This window comes from Pocillopora damicornis, chromosome 7 (assembly GCF_964200805.1).
Source record: "Pocillopora damicornis chromosome 7, jaPocDami1.2, whole genome shotgun sequence".
Taxonomy (NCBI): Eukaryota; Metazoa; Cnidaria; class Anthozoa; order Scleractinia; family Pocilloporidae; genus Pocillopora; species Pocillopora damicornis.
In genome coordinates, this window is record NC_142676.1 from 17124142 (window position 1) to 17147630 (window position 23489).

Here is a 23489-nt window from a genome sequence, read left to right on the forward strand (position 1 = left end):
CGCAAGGCTGTGTTAATTACACGGGCTCTGTCATCGTTATTTTATAACTTTTGTGAGAGGAAAAATGCTTGCATCCATTTCCAATTGCAACATAGAACTACTAGAAAGAGATTAACGGAATGGAAGATGCAAGCAGAAAAGAGACCTTTTTCAAATACAACATAGAATTGTCTTCTTGCGATTGAAAGCTTCATTCATACTTCATGATAGGTGTTTTTGTAAGCACAGTTAGAATCAGTCCTTGAACGAATGAATGCTTCAGATAGTGGTCGGTCGTTTATTTCTTTTTAAAAATTAATGCACTACAAGTATGACACAAAGTGATTCTTTGCTAAAACATCACTGACACATTGCTGCATTTGGATATTACGTCCGATCGGAACTTCATTGGTTTTTTAACTATTGACCACAAGTAATGCGCAAAGTGATTCTTTTCAAAAACACCACCGATACAATGCTGTGTTTGGATATTAGCTCTGAGCAGAATTTATTGACTTCAAGTATTACCCAAAGTCATTATTCGCTGAAAGATCACTGACACATTGCTGCATTTGGATATTAGGTACAATCAAAATACACTTGCACTCAACATTGACATGTTTATTCTGTCATTTTCAGCATTATTTCACATGTTTATCCAGGTAGGTTCTTAGTAACTAATCAAAGACAGATACATATACATTAATCTGACAAAAACCCACAGACAAATGTGGAAGGGAAGATAGGTAGCTGCTTTTTGGAAAAGAAGTGAAATCCAAAAACTGTTTAAAATAGTCTTTATTTCAAGTTATTTCATTCACCAAAATTTCAATTCATCAGTTCTATAAATGTATTGAAATGGCTCTTAATTAGCTCTGATATTGCACACATTTCTGGCTGCCAGATTAAACTTTGTCAGGGTTTTGATTTGCTTGCTAAGGGGACTGTGAATGTTGTTACTGAATATTTGACCATCCACTCTGCTGCTCTACAGAATATGTTCAAGGATTCCTTGTCTGATGAGATGTTCACAATGAGATCTTGGCAGGAAATGCTGAGGGAAGGAAACAAAGCTCTATGAGACATGGTTTAATGCTATTCTGGTTTAAAGAGTCAATGAATGTAACCAGGAAAATAAAATTCAAAGACCCAATGTTTCACACTCTTGTCTAGTGCCTTCATTAGGGGTGATCTAATTGCTGCATCAAGGTCTTTCCATATGCTCGCTAGTTAGCAGCCTTTTTTCTGACGAGGTATAAAAGGGCAGCTAATTAGTGAGTGTATAAAAGGACCTCTTGTGGCAGCAATTAGATCACCCCTTATGAAGACACCAGGCAGGAGCTTTGAAATTTTGGGTCTATGGATTGTAACTTCTCAGTCACATTCATTAAATCTTTAAACCAGAGTAGCATCAAACTATGTCTGATTGTCCACCTGGTTGCTTTGTGAACTTAAATGCTCTACAAGTTAATAAAAGAATGGGAATCAAGCAATTCTAAAACAATTGTTTTCTAATCACTACTACCAAAATTTTCAAATTATCACTACTCCCCAGAAAATATTGTCAATTTTGAAATTGGACTATCACCCAAAAGGAGTGAACAATATTAACTTTTTAACCCCCAAGATTGACCAGTATTGAACTTCTCCTTACAGCATCACCATTGTATAAAACATCATGAGAATAAAGGAGATGATCACTGACTAAATTAATCTTGTAAATGATACACAAATTCCTCTGTCAGTACCATGGGAAATGCAGTAAGAACAGTAAGAAGAATATGCATTTTGATGTTGAGCTATAAAGGGTTAAGTACCCCTATTCAGTATAATTCCTCCTACCTGACTATTCTTTTTCAATAACAAAACTGTTCCATCTTCTGTTTCAAATTCTCCATAATCTTCTAGACATCGCACCTGCATTACAGAATTCAACTTATTATTTTTTTTTAATTATGTGATAAGCTTAGACTTTTACAAGAACCTCCTAAGTTATGAGAAATGAGTTAACTTTGGATAAGAAAATAAGGCATACCTCTATGTAAAGTGACTTTGGTGGCTTCATGTCCTGTCAGTTAAGAATTCAAAATGAGATGCATCTGTCAGCTTTCTTAAAATTCTTACACAGATCTCAAAAGAACAAACAAGTGCCAGGACAGACCTCTGAGAGCCATGTTCTGTTCCTCCCTTAGGACCTTTAGGGGTCTTTTTCCACTCTTTAGAAATCTTATCTTTCACAAATATAACTAGGCAGTAAGCAGGAGCTTATCCAGGTTTCCATAGCATGAAGCAATTAGGAGTATTACTACTCCCCCCTGGACAGGATGCCAGTCCATAGCAAGGCTATTGCCCAGCATTTAATCACGTTTTCCTGACAATTGGCTGCTACCCATCTAAGCTCCTGGGTGGAATGACACTGTGCTCTTTGCATAACAATTTGTCTTAATTCTATCACTCTTAACTGTTGTCTCCTTAACCCTCTTTGTATTCAAATTAGTAACGATGATGACAATGAAAGTTTAGTTATGTTACAAAGGAAGGAAAGTCTTGTTACCTGTGTCAGGTCCAAACCAACTGTCCTCATGTATGTTGCCAGTGATTTATTGTACTTTGTAAACCACTGAACCTATAGTAAATTTTAACAAATTTAATTATAAAGGTAATGACATGATTCTGAGTGCAGTTTGGTATAAATAAGCATAAGTAAATTTTTTAAGACAACAAAATTGCACAAGCCTGCAAGACAAGTGCAATTTGTAGTCTTTGAAAAATTTACAAGCCCTCATTACACCAAATTGTACTCAAAATCATATTATTTACTAATAATATACATTAAAAAAAACAATGCAGAAAGTCAAGACAAATGAAATTGAAAGTGTAATTTGCACTTGTTACAACTTTGCACACATGTTACATGAGAATAAACTTGTTTTTTAGCCAATCAGAAGAGTGTAATTTTTTCATGTACAGTATTAGTTGAAATACAAAAAAAGAAGGAATATCAAAACAGTAAAATTCATCCCTGTGTAAATATCTCAATCAGAAGTATCAAAAAATTTTCAAATTGTTTATTTATGTAGTGCTTAAAAAGTTGGCTACAGAAATAAAGTGGAAATACATGCTACATCTATATCTGTAAGCACCTGTAGTTGCTACTATGATATTAAGTTTACCAACCTCTTGTTCACATAAATTATATTTGATGTCTTCAGGTAAAACAGTTCCAAACTCCCACCTGAGGTCTTTCATCCTCAACATCCTGTTATAGCTAAATCATTGCACAAAGAAGTATACAGAGTACAAAAAATTAGCTTAAGCTTTTCCATACATTTATTAAATCTTGATCATATTGTTATAATGTTGTTGTTTCAGAAATCATCAAACTTTTAATATGAACTCATAAACTTGAGTGTTAAAATCTCTGCTTTAGTTTCAGGGTAATAGACATTTCACTAAAAAAAGCCTCTTTAAAAGGTAATGGTTAGATTTATCTTTATCAAAACCATCCAGTCATGTCATAGATCTCAAAATACCCTGTAAGTTACTACTGGATTTTCCCTGAAAAAAATAGAACAAAATTACCCAGAAACACTGAATGAACTTGATTAATCTGGATAATATTGTTATATCTTAACTTACATGTAAGAAAGAAGACATCTTTTATTTCTCTCTAAACTTGCATGCCTCAGATGAACTCCAGAAAACAAACCAGTTTCTCCCTCAACTGTTAGTGCACTAAACAAAGGAAAAAGGAAAAGGAAATGAAATAATTAATTAGTGTTAGCAAATTAATGGTACATGTAAACCTGATTAACTAGTTTCTTATTAACCCTTTTACTTGCATGAGTGACCATGAGAGAATTTCTCCTTACACAATCAATAAATGTCAAGGAGAAAAGTAATGAGAATAGAGAACTAGATAAATGAGGGGATTATTAGTTGATCCAATGACACATTCTCAGAATTAACATCATAAGAATAATATAGAAGACAGTAAGGAGAATTACTAATGAGATCTTGGGAGCATAAAGGGTTGCATCATAGTCTACATTACTCTGAATCAATGAAAATATAACCAACTATACTTCATACAAATTGAAAGAAAAGGTAATAATAACAATCAAAGAGAGTTGTTCCTCAAAACAACATTATGTAATCTGAGAACACTTAATCATCCTGAATTCCCATTTTCAAATATCAGGTTCTTCTGATTAGATTGATTCATTAACAATTAGTAACAATCTCATATGCATCAAATTTAGAATTTTCCAAGTTTGTGATTCTTTACATGGGGTAGTTTTCAGAGGATTGTTCAGGTATTACTCACACTTCTCTTTGGTTCTGCTCAAACAAAATCTTCATTTCCTCAAGGACTTGTCGAATCAAATCCTCCTTTGATACACAAAATAAAATAAAATCTATCATTTCAATTTCATGAAATTATTTGTATAAAGAAAAGAAAGAGAGCACCAAAAAATTTATCGTGACGAGCTAGGTAAGGTGGACCAAAATATAGTTTAATTATCAAAAACGATCTTAAAGATTAAAATTTGTTGGAAGAAATGAGAATGAGGTATTGAGTGAGAGGAAAAATCGATACAGATATCGGCAGTTTAAAGATACTTACCATCTCAATAAGATTCTCACAGCCAGTCACTCAAAATGATTTGCATGTTGATATGACTGTACTGTTTGAGAGAATGTTGTAACATTTCACTGCTGCACATCGACTTGTCTCACATCATTCGAACATAACAAGTAAAAATTCCGAGCAAAAAACACAACGCTTAGCTTTAAAGCTACTTTAAAGTTTCAATGAATGGTAGGAAGTTCTGTGCGTATTTTTTCCCGCCAATTTACGAATAAACAGAAGTAAACAATATCTCACGTTGTAAGGTGGTACAGTCCCTTCCATGGCTCTTTTAAGTTCCTTCACAAGCTCAAGTGCTTTATCACCAAACATCTTGCCAAAGATCTCTCCAAAATGTCCAAAATTCCACTGAATAAACCTTTGTAATACAAATCTTTAACTCATGTCCGCCGCTCTGTCCGCCATATTGTCTCCGTACCAGTCCCCCGTCGGACATCTGATCTAAACCAATCATGGACCTTGAAAAAGAACTGCTCTTACTCTTGGGTGGAATATCCCATAACTATTCTTAATTGCCACATGACAAACTTGATCGAGAGCTACACAACTTTAGCCATTACTTAGTGAGTGTTTGCCGACTGTACGCAAATATTAAGCTTATAAAATCATTGAATAAGTCATTTGAATTCATTTTTTAACGTAGCTTTTGCCTTTTTCAGCTTTCCGGAGGCAACACTTCAAGATCAGATGTAAATGGAGCCGTTTCTATGCCGAAGACGACTCGAGCTCTCTGAACCACGGACCTATAAGTTAAAACATAGGTGAGCTTGCTATAAGCTTTAATTCAAGCTTAAATGCGTGTCTTTTACCATTGTTAACGAGTATTTCCCGCCTAGATTATATGAAAGCGCGCAGATGGCTTAACTTCTGCTTACTGCCATCGTTGAACATGGAGACCCTCTAATGTTTTGTTTGACGTTTTCCTTTTTGTCTTGTGAAATTTCCACGGTATAGAAAGGTAGTTTAGTGTTAAAAACTGAGTTTAAAACGTAAATTGGCCATTGTAAAAATGACAAAATTCCTCAATGTGATTAACACAATAACCTTGACATGTCAAGTTACGGTAATTCTTAGTGTTAAACACGAGAAAATCGTGTAAAAATCAAGTATGCTTCAAAAGACTAAAGTTCATTAGCAAATTATGCAAGTGTCTGGCAACAATGTCAAGACCTTTCTAGCCACACTTTCAAATTTTAAATATGGCATCAAAATCTTTCAAAGAAAATAGCAACAACCCAAATAGTTTATTCACATCATAACCTAGCTCATTTTACAGTAGAAAATAAAACTAAATGAAATTTTATGTGATAAAAAATTAGAAAACAAACAAACAGCAGTTTATCTATATATTAATTAGAGTGTCCCTGATCAGACATCTTCTTATAACAGAAATAACCGTCAATGTCTTTATGACAGTCACATCACGGCTGTTCTTGTTGTGTTTTCTGGTCTTTTCCATTTTTACTGGATCTAGGGTAAGCTTGTTCCCAATCCCTCTTCCATTGCATCTATCTAATCCTTGTGGTAAAAAGCAGTGCTGCACAAGATGTACTCCAAATTTTTTGTGGATGCAGACTGCAACCACAGTGCAAGGAGGATGTCCTCTTTTGTGTGTTCCCCTGATGGCATGTATGTAGTAGATGCATCTAAAGATGTAGTGGATGGTGGAGCTGGTTGTTGAACCTCATGGGTTTTGACAAGGGGGCTAGCTGATTCTGTGGGACCACAAATTACTGTAATTAGGGTGTCAAACCATTCCATCATTTCTTCCTGTTGCTATGCAACACAACTACACTTATTTTTGGTGGCAGTGGTGTTTGTGACAAAGGTGCTGAAGATGGTGCCCTAGGTGGTGTTGATGGCACAGAAGACAATAGTGATAGAGTCAATTGTGGAAAAGTCATTGGTGGTGTTGGTGTTGGTTAAAGTAGCGGCAAAATGGGTTTTAGAGGAGCATAATGAGAAAGACTTTATTCATTTAAGGCCAAATGTCCACTTCCATTAAGGGCCTTAGGGTCATCCCCATTAATAAGAAAAGGTATGTTGTTAATGAAATATACATACATACAAATATATGTAAAGATTAATGTTAAATAAGAAATTACATGCTCAATTTTGTTTCTTTGACCCTTCCTACAATATGCAATCAAGGCACAACCTCCTTGTTCCTTTGCTAATTAGCATCCTCTTGCAATTTTAAGTAGAAATTAAACCACAAAACTTTTTTTTATCTACATATGCTTTTAACAACTTACAATACAAAAAAAAAAGAACTAAATGATGCTAATAAAAATAGTTTAAAATTTGGTTTGGAATAGATTAATTACAGTACATAAGTTATATTAAACCAACTTTGTACTTGCACTACTATTAATACATTACTTACACCAGAGTAAATAAAGTGCAATTGGGATTGCAATGCTCTCTGTCTATTAGGTTTGTGGCTATTTGTTTTTATTTGTAAGAAAACAATGATTATAATTATATTTTTAATCACCATCTTACTTACTCATTGTCATACGGACACCTACTTACACTTTTAAATTACAGTAATAAACAAATCACATATCCTCGATGGAGTAAGGGGGCAATTGAAGTGCAATAAGGAACAGAAATAAACTAGTAGAGTTTTAATAGAACAGTTAACAAATGTGTAAGCTGATAAATAAAAAAAAGTTGAAATCGGTTTACAAAGTTTATTCTACCATGACAAATTTGGGAGGTCTCACCCTATTAACCATACCTGGTAAATTAAAATATTAACTGTTCAAGTCTGATGCCTCATCTTCAGATTTTGAACTGCAATTCTCTAACATTTGATGATATCAAATAAATAACAGCCCATAAGTATGTACAAAAATTATATTGATAGTCAAAGAAGTGTAGAAACCTCTCTAAAACAAGTTACTTGAATATGAGATAACTCTTAAACCTACAAAAGGCCTTCTCTCTTTGAAAGGGCGATGAGTTGATTTACAATTTGGTTAATATACTTTTTTCAATACTTTGCCAGAAGTGTGAAACTACTTGAACTGGTTCACTTCAATGGAAAAAAAAATTACTGAAAACATGACCAATGAAAAAAAAAAAATTGATAATCTATCAAGCAACCTGTAGTGTATACACTCATCTGCTCCACTTAAAATCACCAACGACACACGAAATGCTTTAAATATTATTTTCTGGTCTTTTCCATTCCATAGGTTATATTAAACCAACTTTTGTACTTGCACTACTATTAATACATTACTTACATCGGAGTACATAAAGTGCAATTATGATTGCAATGCTCTCTGTCTATTAGGTTTGTGGCTATTTGTATTTATTTGTAAGAAAAGAAAACGGTGATTTTAATTAGATTTTTAGTCACCATCTTACTTACTCATTGTGGTATGTACACTTACACTTCTAAGTTACAGTAATAAACAAATCACATATCCTCAATGGAGTAAGGGGGCAATTGAAGCACAATAAGGAACAGAAATAAACTGGAAGAGTTTTAATAGAATAGTTAACAAATATGTAAGCTGATAAATCAAAAATTTCAAATTTGGCACAATTGCTACACAGATCAAAAGCATTTCTAACATGAGGAAAGTTACATTTTGATTCTAAAGCCGTGAAAAAATCCTTAAAACCGGGAATGAAAATGCTAACAAAATTAGAGGTCTTAAGTGTTATGTTTTCTTTTAGCTGCAACAAGTGGAAATCTTTGTGAGGTTTCCTTGCCTCCTCTTCCCATTCCCTTTGCCTTTGGGATTAATTTTTTTTTTACTCTCATTTCTTTTCTGTTATTTAATTTTTGTGTGTGCTGAGATCCACTGATTTCATAAATCTTGCCTTTGAAAAGGTTGACAGATGTTCTTAAGGTGGCCAGGAACCTACCCATGGAAATATGCTACATTAATTTCATGTCACTTGATATTCTATGGTTGGTTCAAGACATGGTGTTGAATTTTTGTTCAGTGTTAAAAGGAAGTGAAAATCGTTTAATTTGAGATGGGGTAAGGATTTTGTTTAGGGTGCTCCATACCCTCACCTTGAGGCAGTGTCTCTGATAAATTGATACATTTTGATTGATATTGAAAAGGCCACACCCCTTTCCCAAAGCTTCCAAGTTGTGTCTAACAATTAGGGCTAAATATATCACCACACAAAGTTGAAATTGGTTAACATATTTAGTTTATTCTACAATGACAAATGTGGTGGGTTTCACTCTCCTAACAACAACTGGTAAATTAAATTATCAACTGTTCAAGTCTGATGCCTCATCTTCAGATTTTGAACTGCAAAAAAACCTACAAAAGGCCTTCTGACTTTTAAAGCTTGATGAGATGATTTACAATTTGGTTAAAATTCTTTTTTCGATATTTTGCTAGAAGTGTGAAATTACTTGAACTGGTTCGCTTCAATGGAAAAAAAATTACTGAAAACATGACCAATGAAAAAAGAAAAACCTGATAATCCATCAAGCAACCTGTAGTGTATACACTCATCTGCTCCACTTAAAATCTCCAACGACACCTCAAGCAATCAAAACATACAGAAGCATGCAGAGAATTTAGGATCGAAAGTAACCAATCATTGAATAAAAAAGTTTCAGTATGAAAGTTACACATTAAATAGTGAAGAAAAGGCCTGACCTTATGTAGACAATAATGTCAAGATCTTTCTCGCCACGCTTGCAAAGTTTGAATATGGCATCAAAATATCTCAAAGAAAATAGTGACAAGCCAAATAGTTTATTCACATCATCACCTAGCTCATTTTATCGTAGAAAATCAAACTAAATGAAATTTTTAATGATTAAAAAATTAGAACACAAACACAGAGCAGTTTATAAATTTTCTAATTAAGGTGTATTTGTTCAGGCATCTTCCTATTACAGAGGTAACTGTCAATGGCTTTATGACAGTCACGTCACAGCTGTTCCTGTTGTGTTAGCTACAAGGGAAATGATTTAAATATTATTTTCTAGTCTTTTCCATTTTTACTGGATCTAGGGTAAGCTTTTTCCCAATTCCTCTTCTATTGCATCCATCTAATCTTTGTGGTGAAAAGCAGTGCTGCACAAGATATACTGCAAACTTGTTTGTGGATGCAGACTGCAATTACAGTGAAAGGAGGATGTCCTCTTTTGTGTGTTCCCCTGATGGCACATATGTAGTAGATGCATTTAAAGATGTAGTGGATGGTGGCGCTGGTTGTTGAACCTCATGGGTTTTGACAAAGGGGCTAGCTGATTCTGTGGGACCACAAATTACTGTTATTAGGGTGTCAAACCATTCCATCATTTCTTCCTGTTGCTATGCAATACACTGGAGCTATGAGATGATTTATGATTGGCTGTTAGGCTGGCTCTGTGGGACAAGGCTTTATGGCATGGAGTGCCACATAAACAGACTACACTTATTTTTGGTGGCAGTGGTGTCTTTGACAAAGGTGCTGAAGATGGTGCCCTAGGTGGTGTTGATGGCACTGGAGGCAATAGTGATAGTGTCAATTGTGGAAAAGACATTGGTGGTGTTGGTGTCGGTTAACGTAGCGGCAAAACAGGTTTTAGAGAAGCATAATGAGAAAGACTTTATTCACCTGAGGCCAAGGGTCCCCTTCCATTAAGGGCCTTAGGGTCATCCCCATTAATAAGAAAAGGTATGTTGTACTAATGAAATATTCACACATAGAAATATACGTAAAAGTTTTTGTCAAATAAGAAAGTACATGCTCAATTTTGTTTCTTTGACCCTTCCTACAATATGCAATCAAGGCACAATCTCCTTGTCCCTTTGCTAATTAGCATTGTCTTGCAAATTTATGTAGAAATCAAACCATAAAATGTTTTTATATACATATGCTTTTAACAACTTACACTAAAAACAGGACTAAATGATGCCAATAAAAATAGTTTAAAATTTGGTATACAATAGATTAATTACGGTACATAAGTTGTATTAAACCAATTTTTGTAATTGCACTGCTATTAATACAGTACTTACACAAGAGTACATTAAGTGCAATTATGATTGCAATGCTTTCTGTCTATTAGGTTTGTGGCTACATGTAGTTATTTGTAAGAAAAGAAAACAAAGATTATAATTATATTTTTAATCACCATCTTACTTACTCATTGTGGTATGTACACTTACTTACACTTCTAAATTGCAGTAATAAACAAATCACATATCCTCAATGGAGTAAGGGGGCAATTGAAGCACAATAAGGAACAGAAATAAACTGAAAGAGTGTTAATAGAATAGTTAACAAATATGTAAGCTGATAAATCAAAAAAAGTTGAAATCGGTTTACAAAGACTTTGTAAACCCATTTCAACTTTTTTCTATGGTTGGTTCAAGACATGGTGTTAAATTTTTGTTCAGGGTTAAAAGGAAGTGAAAATCGTTTAATTTGAGATAGGGTAAGGATTTTGTTTAGGGTGCTCCATACCCTCACCTTGAGGCAGTATCTCTGATAAATTGATACATTTTGATTGATATTGAAAAGGCCACACCCCTTTCCCAAAGCTTCCAAGTTGTGTCTAACAATTAGGGCTGAATATATCACCACACAAAGTTGAAATTGGTTTACAAAGTTTATTCTACAATGACAAATGTGGTGGGTTTCACTCTCCTAACAACAACTGGTAAATTAAATTATCAACTGTTCAAGTCTGATGCCTCATCTTCAGATTTTGAACTGCAGTTCTACGACATTTTATGATATTAAACGAATAACAGCCCATAAGTATGTACAAAAATTATATAGATAGTCAAAAGAAGTGCAGAAACCTCTCTAAAACAAGTTACTTGAATGTGAGATAACTCTTAAACCTACAAAAGGCTTTCTCTCTTTGAAAGCGCGATGAGTTGATTTACAATTTGGTAAAAATTCTTTTTTCAATACTTTGCCAGAAGTGTGAAACTACTTGAACTGGTTCACTTCAATGGAAAAAAAAATTACTGAAAACATGACCAATGAAAAAAACAATTGATAATCTATCAAGCAACCTGTAGTGTATACACTCATCTGCTCCACTTAAAATCTCCAACGACACTTCAAGTGATCAAAACATACAGAAGCATGCAGAGATTTTAGGATCGAAAGTAACCAATCATCGAGTAAAAAAGTTTCAGTGTGAAAGTTACACGTTAAATAGTCAAGAAAAGGCCTGACCCTATGTAGACAATAATGTCAAGATCTTTCTAGCCACGCTTTCAAAGTTTGAATATGGCATCAAATATCTCGGAGAAAATAGCATCAACCCAAATAGTTTATTCCCGTCATAACCTAGCTCATTTTATAGTAGAAAATCAAACTAAATGACATTTTTTAACTATGAAAAAATTAGAACACAAACAAACAACAGTTTATCTATATACTAATTAGGGTGTCCCTGATCCTACATATTCCTATGACAGAGATAATTGTCAATGGCTTTATGACAGTCACATCACAGCTGTTTCGGTTGTGTTAGCTACAAAGGAAATGCTTTAAATATTATTTTCTGGTCTTTTTCATTTTTACTGGATCTAGGGTAAGCTTGTTCCCAATTCCTCTTCCATTGCATCCATCTAATCTTTGTTGTAAAAAGCAGTGCTGCACAAGATGTATTGCAAATTTTTTTTGTGGATGCAGACTGCAGCCACATTGAAAGGAGCATGTCCTCTCTTGTGTGTTCCCCTGATGGCATGTATGTAGTAGACGCATCCAAAGATGTAGTGGACGGTGGAGCTGGTTGTTGAATCTCATGGGTTTTTACAAGGGGGCTAGCTGATTCTGTGGGACCACAAATTGCTGTAATTAGGGTGTCAAACCATTCCACCATTTCTTCCTGTTGCCATGCAGTACACTGGTGCCATGAGATGATTTATGATTGGCTTTAGGCTTTATGGCATGGAGTGCTACATAAATGGACTACACTTATTTTTGGTGGCAGTGGTGTCTTTGACAAAGGTTCTGAAGATGGTGCCCTAGGTGGTGTTGAAGGCACTGGAGACAATGGTGATAGTGTCAATTGTGGAAATGATATTGTTGGTGTTGGTGTTGGTGTCGGTTAAAGTAGTGGTAAAACAGGTTTTAGAGGAGCATAATGAGAAAGACTTTATTCACCAGAGGCCAAGGGTCCCCTTCCATTAAGGGCCTTATGGTCATCCCCATGAATAAGAAAGGTATGTTGTACTATTGAAGTATACACACATGCAAATATACGTAAAAATTATTGTCAAATAAGAGATTACATGCTCAATTTTGTTTCTTTGACCCTTCCTACAATATGCAATCAAGGCACAATCTCCTTGTTCCTTTGCTAATTAGCATTGTCTTGCAATTTTAAGTAGAAATCAAACTACAAATTTTTTTTTTATCTACATATGCTTTTAACAACTTACACTACCAAAAAATACTAAATGATGCCAATAAAAATAGTTTAAAATTTGGTATACAATAGATTAATTACGGTACATAAGTTATATCAAACCACCTTTTGTACTTGCACTACTATTAATACATTACTTACATCAGATTTCATAAAGTGCAATTATGATTGCAATGCTCTCTGTCTATTAGGTTTGTGGCTATTTGTTTTTATTTGTAAGAAAAGAAAACTGGTAGCAATTATATTTTTAGTCTCCATCTTACTTATTGTGGTACGTACACTCACTTACACTTTTAAATTACAGTAATAAACAAATCACATATCCTCAATGGAGTAAGGGGGCAATTGAAACACAATAAGGAACAGAAATAAACTGGAAGAGTTTTAATTAAACTGTCAACAAATATTTAAGCTGATAAATCAAAAAAAGTTGAAATCGGTTTACAAAGTTTATTGTACAATGACAAATTTGGGAGGTTTGGCTCTATTAACAATACCTGGTAAGTTAAAATACTACCTGGTCAAGTCTGATGCCTTATACTGGAATTCTACAACATTTGATGATATCAAATAAATAACAGCCCATAAGTATGTACAAAAATTATATTGATAGTCAAAAGAAGTGCAGAAACCTCTCTAAAACAAACTGTTTGAATGTGATATAAATCTTACACCAATAACCTACATAAAAGCCCTCTATCTTTGAAAGGGCGACAATTTGATTTTGAATTTCGTTATAATTTTTTTTTCGATATTTTGCTAGAAGTGTGAAACTACTTGAACTGGTTAGCTTCAATCGGAAAAAAAATTACTGAAAACACAACCACTGAAAACAATAAAAACCTGATAATCTGTCCAGCAACCTGTAGTGTATACACTCATCTGCTCGGTGTAAAGCAAAATAAGGAACGGAAATAAACTGGGAGAGTTTTAATAGAATAGTTAACAAATATGTAAGCTGATAAATCAAAAATGTCAAATTTGGCACAATTGCTACACAGATCAAAAGCATTCTTTTTAACATAAGGAAAGTTACATTTTGATTGTAAAAATAACTGGGAATGAAAGTGCTAAAAAAATGAGAGGTCTTAAGTGTTATGTTTTCTTTTAGCTGCAACAAGTGGAAATCTTTGTGAGGTTTCCTTGCCTCCTCTTCCCATTCCCTTTGCCTGTGGGATTCATTTTTTTTACTCCCATTTCTTTTCTGTTATTTGATTTTTGTCTATGCTGAGATCTACTGATTTCATAAATCTTGCCTTTGAAAAGGTTGATAGGTGTTCTTAAAGTGGCCAAGAACGTACCTATGGAAATATGCTACATTAATTTCATGTCACTTGATATTCTATGGTTGGTTCAAGACATGGTGTTGAATTTTTGTTCAGTGTCAAAAGGAAGAGAAAATCGTTTAATTTGAGATAGGGTAAGGATTTTGTTTAGGGTGCTTCATACCTTGAGGCAGTGTCTCGGATAAATTGATACATTTTGATTGATATTGAAAAGGCCACACCCCTTTCCCAAGGCTTCCAAGTTGTGTCTAACAATTAGGGCTGAATATATCACCACACAAAGTTTAAATTGGTTTACAAAGTTTATTCTACAATGACATATTTGGTGGGTTTCCCTCTATTAACAATGACTGTTAAATTAAAAAAATAATTGTTAAAGTCTGATGCCTCATCTTCAGATTTTGAACTGCAATTCTGCAACATTTATGATATTAAACGAGTAACAGCCCATAAGTATGTACAAAAATTATATTGATAGTCAAAAGAAGTGCAGAAACCTCTCTAAAACAAATTATTTGAATGTGAGATAACTCTTAAACCTACAAAGGCCTTCTGTCTTTGAAAGCGCAATGAGATGATTTACAATTTGGTTTTAGTTTTTTTTTTTTGATATTTTGTCAGAAGTGTGAAACTACTTGAACTGGTTCGCTTCAATGGAAAAAAACTACTGAAAACATGACCAATGAAAAAGGAAAAACCTGATAATCCATCAAGCAACCTGTAGTGTATACATTCATATGCTCCACTTAAAATCTCCAACGACACTTCAAGCGATCAAAACATACAGAAGCATGCAGAGAATTTAGGATCGAAAGTAACCGATCATTGAATAAAAAAGATTCATTGCCGCTTCTGTTGCTTGTTCTTGTACACTTGCTGCTAGTTTTTTGGCGGTATTTACGGACTCTTTCCCTTGTTTGTTGCCTTTTTTTCTCTCCCTTTTTTCCTGCAGCTCTGCTCATGCCTTTTCTCTTTGCTTTTTTACCCTCTCTTTCTGCTCTGTTTTCTTGCTACCTGCCCTTGTTTGTACTGGCCGCTTTGACAACTCTCAGATTGCTTGCCTTCGCTCTGTGACCTGAGCAATTTTCTTTACACTTTTAACTTTTCACTCTCATGAAGCTACCAAACTAAGCAGAATGTGGAGATCAGTAATTGTTTCACACCGATTTTTCATATTTCTTGTTGCATCTGGAAGGTTTTTTTTATTCAAAGTTTCTATCAAATGATTATATTACAACATATAATTAAACTTATATTTTGAGCATTAAAACCCTATTGTGAGAATTTAAAACAGTTTTTTTGATTGCCCATCATTAAGAAAAAATAAAGGAAAAAACGGAAATAAAAATATTGAAAATATGGAAAGAGTGCTTCTATGGGTCATACAACCATAAGTCAAGTGCTTCTACAACACATAATAATTGCTCTTTTACACTAAAAAATTTCTCAAAGATCTTCTTCTTCCTCTTTGATATGGCCTCCCTCTCCCTTCTTTTGGCCACTGGGGCTATCACGACTTTCATCACCATAAACATAGCTTTGCAGTGTGTGATACCTTTTAAAACAAGGCACAGGGCACAATCTAACACCACAAATAGCACAGCTGTATATTGTCTTCACTTTCTGTAAATGTACTTTGCAAGTTGACCGTGTATCATTGATCACAGGGTAATGGAAATGATCCCGATTGAACCTTATGTCAGGGATTGCAACGAGAGCTTGCATGAATCCTGTGTCCTTTTGAAAGCACTTGCCTTGAACTAGTGCACTGACCAGCTCCTCTCTGAACTTTAGAGCTCTTTTATTGGAATGATTGGAGGATTTCGTTTGGAGAAGGTGTGCATTTGATACACACCGCTAACATGTAAAAAACACATTTTGTAATACCAGACTGCTCCCTTCATTAGTCTGGCATATGCAACAGTTCTTTGGTAAGACACATCTACACCGCCCACAAAGGTGTTATAGAGGCCAATTAGACCTGGTTGAGGGAATTCTTTCACTGCCTTTTCTTCCAAGCCACAAATCTCTCTTGGCAAGTCTACCCTGTTGGACCTAACTGTACCACAGGCAAGGTTTCAGGTTTCTTGCATTGACATTTATTCCTGTTTCTTCACGAAAGTCAATAGCTACTCTTTGCCTCCTACATTCTTTTTTATGCTTTTTCCCCCTATCCAGCTTGCTAAGTAACTAAAATACTGGGCTGCATCTCCCGGGCTCGTTTACTGGGCACATAAAAATCACACCAACACATTGATCTGGAGTAAAAATGGCTGAGGGCAAAGGCTCAAAGCCGGTTTAATCAGTAATCAAAACTGAATCAATTATTACCCAAAATATTTGAATGTGGGAAAAATAGCTTGCCCAGTAAAGGTGAGGGCTGAAAAAAAAAAAAAAAGAAAAAAGGAAAAAAAAAACGCCAACAAAATCAACTATTAACTTGAGCTAAACAAAGACATGTGGCTGGAATAAGGGGAGGAGGTGGGGTACAAACAAACGTGTCACTTGCGAAGAAATCTGAAGTGAATGACTCTGTGAATTCTGTCCCGAGTATTAGACTCCACAAAAGGTGGGAGGTCAATACGTTGCAATACTCGCGCCCCTTAACCAGGCCTGTCACGCATCTTACATTGTCATGCAACGCTCTCTACACGTGATTATCATATATCAGCAAATATCACAATAATAGAACATTAATAATCGGGGAAAAAAAGCATAAAAATCCTATTCGCGAGCAAATATTTTCTTTTTTTTTTTTGCTCAGAATGTCTCGGTTTTTTCTTGGTATCTGGGCCATAGAATTCTTTTTATTTCAGTGCATCTCTTCTGTATCCTGCCATTCTTTCAGCACCTTTGTTCCTTAAACTCCTTTTCTTGTCTAACCATAAAGGTAAATACTTTAAAACTTAATAAGTGTAGAGGAAACTGGGTATAAAGAGTGCTTTTGGTGCAAGTGTCATGAGACAAACTGTCAATCAATTTAGGAGACCCAAAAAGAGTAAATGATAACTCTAGGTAATCCAGGAAAACAATTTCAAGCACTCAAAAGCATGAGTATCAATGTTGCGTTTGTGACAAACTCTGGTATATAATTCCTAATAGCTTCTTGAATGGTCAAGTAGAGTACGTACTACCAAATTTGACACTACCCACCCACCTTTGGGTGTATGCATTCCTTAAATCATTCAAGAAAGCCTCCAAGAGCAGTGAAATTTATTTCAATTCCCTTGCATCACTTTTAAACAATTCTGTGGGTGGTTGGTGTATGAATATTTTAGAGACAGTTGTTGCTGATAGAATATTTCTATTTTAACTATGTGTAACAATAGGTTTGACATGGAAATTAGCCTATGACAAATTACATGTTGCACTTTGTTCAGTGCGTAGTAAAAATTACAAACTTGGCAGCTTAAATTACGTCTCGTATACTTTTCTAAGTAACACATGAAAATTTTCCTAAATGTCATGAAAAGGCCAAATAAAATCTTTGAGATTTGTATCTAATAACTTCTCTGTCTACAAAAGCATGTTGTTTCCTATATTGTTGTGTCCTCATCTTTCTGCACTTTAAGCTGAAATTTCTCTTGGTAACCTGCACCCAACGTCTATTTGTTTATCAATTTTCTTCCTTCCCACCCCTTTCGTGATGGAAGGTGAACTGCTCTTTTGTAGTTGTTTCCCATATCACATGGTGCAGGCATTCATTTTTATTCTGGTGGAGGCATTCCTCACAACCTGTCAAAAAGAACATTTAATATGCCAAATACAGGTAGCCCAACCTTTACGGCTACTGGAGGTAAAAGATACTAGATTGGTTGGTGAAGCGACAAAAAAGCTTTCTGGAATACGTACAATGTTGATATACTCACAATTCTGTAAGGCGTTATCCTGCTTAAGACGCGTTATTTTCCAGTCCTTGCACAAAGGCAGAAAACACACTTTTTGAATGAAGCACAGTCCTTTCAACCTGATCTCAGATTCTCTACTGCTGCTTTCTTAATCTAACTCACGTATATGAACTAATCTTGACAGCTCATGATATCTTAGGTAAAAAAAAAATTGCTTTATCTTAAATAAACAAAAAATGCTTGATTAAAAAACATCTGTCAGCAAAGTGCAAAACAGCATCATCTTGCCGACTGAGTGAGCTTTAATTTTTCTTTCCCCTTTTTCCATTTTGTCCTTGGCTTTCCCCATCTATGAGGTTGTACAGAATCAGTTCACCCAGTTTTCCTCCTGCCTCTTCCGAAAACTGCAGCCAAGTTCCCACTGGGCAAATGATCAGGTGCTAAGACTGTTTGTGAGCTGTGAAACTATTAACAGTGTACTTATAAGTATCATGACATTGGCGTTAAGAATCTGTTCCAATTTTATTATTAAGGTGTCATTTGTGCAAAAAGGAAAAAAAGGGAGAAAGAAGCTGAAGAAATACTGAAATGATAGGTTCATTATAAAGAATTATGTTTGGTGCATTCTTCCATGTTAGTTGATGAGTGTAACTGGGTAACGCTGGAGCTCTCAGCCAATCAGATGAGGATAGGCCTTCCCTTCAAGACCTTAATGCTGTTTCCAACATTGAAAATTTTGATATGTTTTTTTTTTAGTTGTCTTACAGTAATATTGCAATGCTGGGGTGAAAAAGATGCTTTAAACATTTTATTTACATTTATACGCATTATTTAGTGGAGCAAGAGGAAGCTAAACTTGAAATCTGATGGTGGTAGGTTGGAGCCCCCAACCATGGTAGACAAACTCATTTACTGCGATCTGCATATTGTTTTAGGTTGGTACATAGACTTCCTTCCTGGAACTTTTTAATTAGGGATCTTATGAAGGGCAAAAGTTAACTAGTTTATCATTAGGTGTATCATTAGGTTCAGGGATGTTAAAGTTGTCATTGAAATGCAGAAATTTAAAGGTTGTCTTGATTCAGCATTTACTATCTGCTGCTGCCACCAACACTGTGCATCTTTTCCCAGTAGGACAGAACCTTTCCTGTTTAGACAGATTTTGTTGTTTGACTCTGGTTGACTACGGCTGTAATGGTCTGCTTCCTTGTGTAAATGGCTAATCCAACTTCTCTTTTCAGTTGGATATGACTTTTAGAATATTTGATGCATTGCCAGGTCATAGCGTTAACAATTATTTAGGTTTGTCATCAGTAAAGTTTTCCTTTCGTCCTTGCTCATAACATAACAGCTTGTAAATATGATAAATAGTTCAAAAGTAACAAAATTGGAGAATCGCTTCTTGATTTTTGTTCACCAGAAATTCTGAAAATCATGACATTTGAAGCATTGTTGAACTCAAAAGTTTCTATGTGCAAATGAAATTCGGTCAGAAATGTTGAAATACACTTTGAAAATATCTTGGTCTCTCACTTAATGCCAAGAAATGCGTTCAGTGTGCCATTTTTTCCCAGCAAATTCCTGCCTGTTTGTTGAGACACAGAGGAGTGTGGTTGCAGGTCAGAGACACAATAAGTGACTTGTATCGGAAGTTCTTTCTGAGGTTTTCAATTGAAGCCTTTCCTTCTTCCAAGCTTTCCTTGACTGTTTGATAACAGAAAAGTTTTTGATCAGTTGATCAGAAAGATCAACCTCTCCAGATATTTTCAAATCAAATTGTTATTCCCCTGGTTTGTTTCCTTTGCCCTATATATTCTTTGTTTCTTTTTTGCTCAGAATGTCTCTGTTTTTCTTGGTATCTGTGTTGTAGAATTCTCTTTATTTCGGCACATCCCTTTTGTATCCGGCAATTCTTTTAACAGCTTTGTTCCTTAAACTTCTTTTTTGTCAAATGGGAAAGATAAATAATATAAAACTTAATAAGCACAGAGGTTATTGAGTATAAAGAGTGCTTTTGGTGCAAGTGTCATGGGACAAACTGTCAATCAATGAAGGAGACCCAAAAAGAGTCAGTGATAACTCTAGGTAATCCAGGAAAACAATTTCAAGCACCCGGAAACATGAGTTTCAAAGTTGTGTTTGTGACAAACTCTGATATACAATTCCCAATAGCTTCTTGAATGGTCAAGCAGAGTAATTACTTCCAAATTTGACACTTCCCACCCTCCTTTGGGTGTATGTGTTCCTCAAGTCATTCAAGAAAGCCCTCAAGAGCAATGAAATTTATTTCAAGTCGCTTGCCTTACTTTTAAACCATACTGTGGAAGGCTGGTTTATTGATATTCAAGAGGTATAGTTGTTGATAGTGACAAATACTTTTTCTATTTTAACTGTGTGATAACCATAATGTTAACATATATAAATTGGCCCCCTTACAAATTACAGGTTGCACTTTGTTCAGTTTGTATCAAAAATTAGAAACTTCTCTTTGCAGCTTAAATTACCTTTTGTATATTTTTCTTAATAACACTCATGAAAATTCTCTTAAATGTTACCAAAAAAGGCCCAATAAAAATCTTTGAGATTTGCACCTAATAACTTCTCTGTCTACAAAAGCATGTTGGTTTTTGCATTTTTGTGTCCTCATCTTCTTTCTATGTTGTTTGGCTTAAACTTTTTTTGGTAACCTGAGCTCCACATCTATATTCTGATCAATTTTCTGCCATCCCACCTATTGGATGAACTTACATATGGAAGGTGAACTGCTCCTTTGGAGTCATTTCCCATATCACATGATGCAGGCATTCACTATTATTCTGGTCATGGCAATCCTCACAGCGTGCAAAAAATACTTTCCCATAATTGACCAAATACAGGTTGCACAACTTTTACGACTACTGGATTGGTGCATGGTTTGTCTTTTGCCAGATCCCTGTTGTTACTGCACCAAGATTCCTTTTCCCGAGAGCAGTCTAGTGAGTGCGTGAGTGATGTTTCAGAATGGTATGGGTTGCCCTGGACATTGCAGCAGTTTTAACTTAGTTTTCATGGATAGCTATTCCACAGAAATTCTGAAATGCATCAATACTATCTTGTGTTTGTCTACCAACCACTCCTAAAACTGTATTATCTCGCAATTTATTACCTGACTATAAACAATATGCCAATAAATTCATCAGGCAGTTATGACAGTTAGCAATAAATTTAGACTAGCACACATGATATATGAGATCCTCCCATGTAACTCATGGGAAAAGACAGCTTGCTGTAGTTGCTTAAAAAGAAAATATAAGGAAAACAAAAGGGATAACAGGAAAAAAAAACTCCTGAGGAGGAAGAAGACACGTAATCTCAAAAAGGCCATAGCAAAGGTCTGTAAGAAGGTCGGAGAGATCTTTCTATGAGGACCTGCCTCAAGATATGGGAAGGATGGATTATGCACTATTCTGCATTTTAAACCGAGAGGTCTTTGTCACTTTTTGCATTTACAAGCATATATGTAGTGCATTACTCTCTCTAGCCTTTGGCAAGTCCTTGTTGGGAAACACACTGTTAACACAATGAATCACTCTGCCCAATCTGAGAGGTGGGCCTCCTATTGCTAGAGCTGTTCTTAGTGACAATGTGGATTATATTTTTGAAATTCATAAACTGTAATCACCATTATTAGGATGCCAGTTAAAATCGAAAGACTTAAACAGCATGAGGCTGCTTTGAATTGACAAGGGTGTGATCAGGATCTTCTGCTAGGGGGTCCTTCTGCTATCCTTTTGTTAATAATTGGAGGAAGAGCACCTTTCTAGAATGTTTTGTTATCAGGAATTGTCAATTTTTGCAATGAAAATTGGTGGGCTTATTTGAGGATTGATTTTGGTAAAGATGTGATGTGCAGGATAACAGTAGTGGTGTATTTTTTTACTCTTTTACTCTCCTGCCATGTGCAGAACTCCAGCCAACTCTCAGCTGGGCAAATACTTCAGTGCCAAGACTGTATGAGGGCTGTGAAACAAAGTTATTCTATTTGGTATATTGACATAAGTATTGTTCTCTCTCTTTGCCTCCCGTCACTTGCAGAACTCCATCCAATGGCTTTTCAATGAAATCGTTCATTGCCATCCATACGCCAAAAAATGCTCGAAGCTTACTTGTTTTTCACAGGGGTCCGTGGAGTTCTGTGCTGCCGCAAATTTTTGCTTTGCTTCTCAGCGGCATTCCTGTTGGTTCATGTGTTAATGTTGACAAGAATTTCTTCATTCAAAAACAAACCAAAATTCTTGGCTGGGTTCTTCCCTGTGTTATTTCTAGAAGAGCCAGCATTTGCCGCATTAAATGATGTAAAATGTTGGCAGTTGTCGTCAGCTTTTCGCAACCCTTGAGGCTGAATTTCAGCTGGAATTTTTTTATTAAGGAATTCTTCGAAATCGTTGTCGTCCTTGTCACTTTCACCAAAAATATCATCCAAATCTAGCTCAGATTTGCTGCCAGAGAGACTAACAGAATCGTCTGAATTGGAAGACACAACTACAAAAACTGCAATAACAAACTACGCAACAAAAAGGTACCTTTGAAATTCGGACTTCGATCGGCAATGTTTTGGAACATTTGTCTGAAACCACATGGTAGAAATCCGTCTGATACAATCTTCTATGGGTTTACTATATTGAGAAATAAATGTAATCCCCCTTTAAGGGTTTCTATTCTATTTTGAGCTTGACATGAATGAGTGGTGGGGGTATTGTTTGAGGAGATCCTGGAAGTACTTAAATAACTCTCCTGGTGATGTCTTCTGTACCACTAGAGTAATCTTCTTCCTTTCTTGACCATTGGACAGAAATTTCCCCTTTCCCACATATTTGTAGCACTTCCAAGTCACTTCTGAAATTGCTTCAGGGTGGAGGCCAAATTTACTCACTTGTTGCATTCTCTGTTGAGGCATTTGAGCTTGTGGTGGCTGCAGCCTTCTGTCATGGTGTAAAGGGTGAGGTTGACTGCCTCTGTTAGGGTTTGAGGAAGCATTGGATTAGAACCAGTTCTCCGCAAGAATGCCTTCCTAAATTTCATACAGTCTTTAAACACCATCTGAGTTTGTACTTGCTTCCTACAGAGGCAAGATCTTCTGTCCTTTTCCTTTACAGACTGCACAAAAATTATTTTGAGACTCTCAAACTTTCGATGTTTAATCTTTATTTCCGGATGTTGTGCCGTGAAGTCTAAAAATACCTCTGTTTCCATTTTTTCAAGCATGTACTTTGCATGTTCGATGTGCTGCTTCTTTCCACTTCTCTTTCGGACGACATCTTTTTTGTCTCCTGTGCGTCTGCTTGCTTCATATGACCAAAAGTTGAAAATGACCT

At 35.4% G+C, this 23489-nt stretch overlaps 1 protein-coding gene and 1 long non-coding RNA gene across 3 annotated transcripts in view; one reads left to right on the forward strand and one right to left on the reverse strand.

Moving 5' to 3' along the window:
* Positions 1-585: 585 nt before the first annotated feature.
* Positions 586-5068, reverse strand: LOC113673144 (DNA replication complex GINS protein PSF1). The gene is made up of 8 exons (XM_027189511.2): positions 4868-5068; positions 4307-4371; positions 3619-3714; positions 3157-3247; positions 2534-2605; positions 2015-2047; positions 1822-1896; positions 586-1033 (listed from the first exon to the last, which is right to left on the reverse strand). Exons 1-8 carry the CDS (start codon positions 4940-4942, stop codon positions 968-970), a joined length of 573 nt encoding a protein of 190 aa, XP_027045312.1. The 5' UTR covers positions 4943-5068; the 3' UTR covers positions 586-967.
* Positions 5069-5274: 206 nt separating this feature from the next.
* LOC113673136 (uncharacterized) overlaps positions 5275-23489 on the forward strand; it is a 19945-nt gene continuing 1730 nt past the window's right edge. For both annotated transcript variants that reach the window (XR_016188382.1, XR_016188381.1), the window contains exon 1: positions 5275-5391. This is a non-coding gene — a long non-coding RNA (uncharacterized LOC113673136). The remainder of the gene's footprint in view (positions 5392-23489) is intronic.

What these genes read in the sequence shown, in the direction of transcription:
- LOC113673144 (XM_027189511.2), bottom strand. Translation starts at nt 4,942, where the DNA reads ATGTTTGGTGATAAAGCACTTGAGCTTGTGAAGGAACTTAAAAGAGCC. An exon ending in AGATGTCTTCTTTCTTACAT is followed by an intron (nt 3,248 to 3,618) that starts GTAAGTTAAGAT and finishes GCAATGATTTAG; the next exon opens with CTATAACAGGATGTTGAGGA. An exon ending in CAAAGTCACTTTACATAGAG is followed by an intron (nt 1,897 to 2,014) that starts GTATGCCTTATT and finishes TCTGTAATGCAG; the next exon opens with GTGCGATGTCTAGAAGATTA.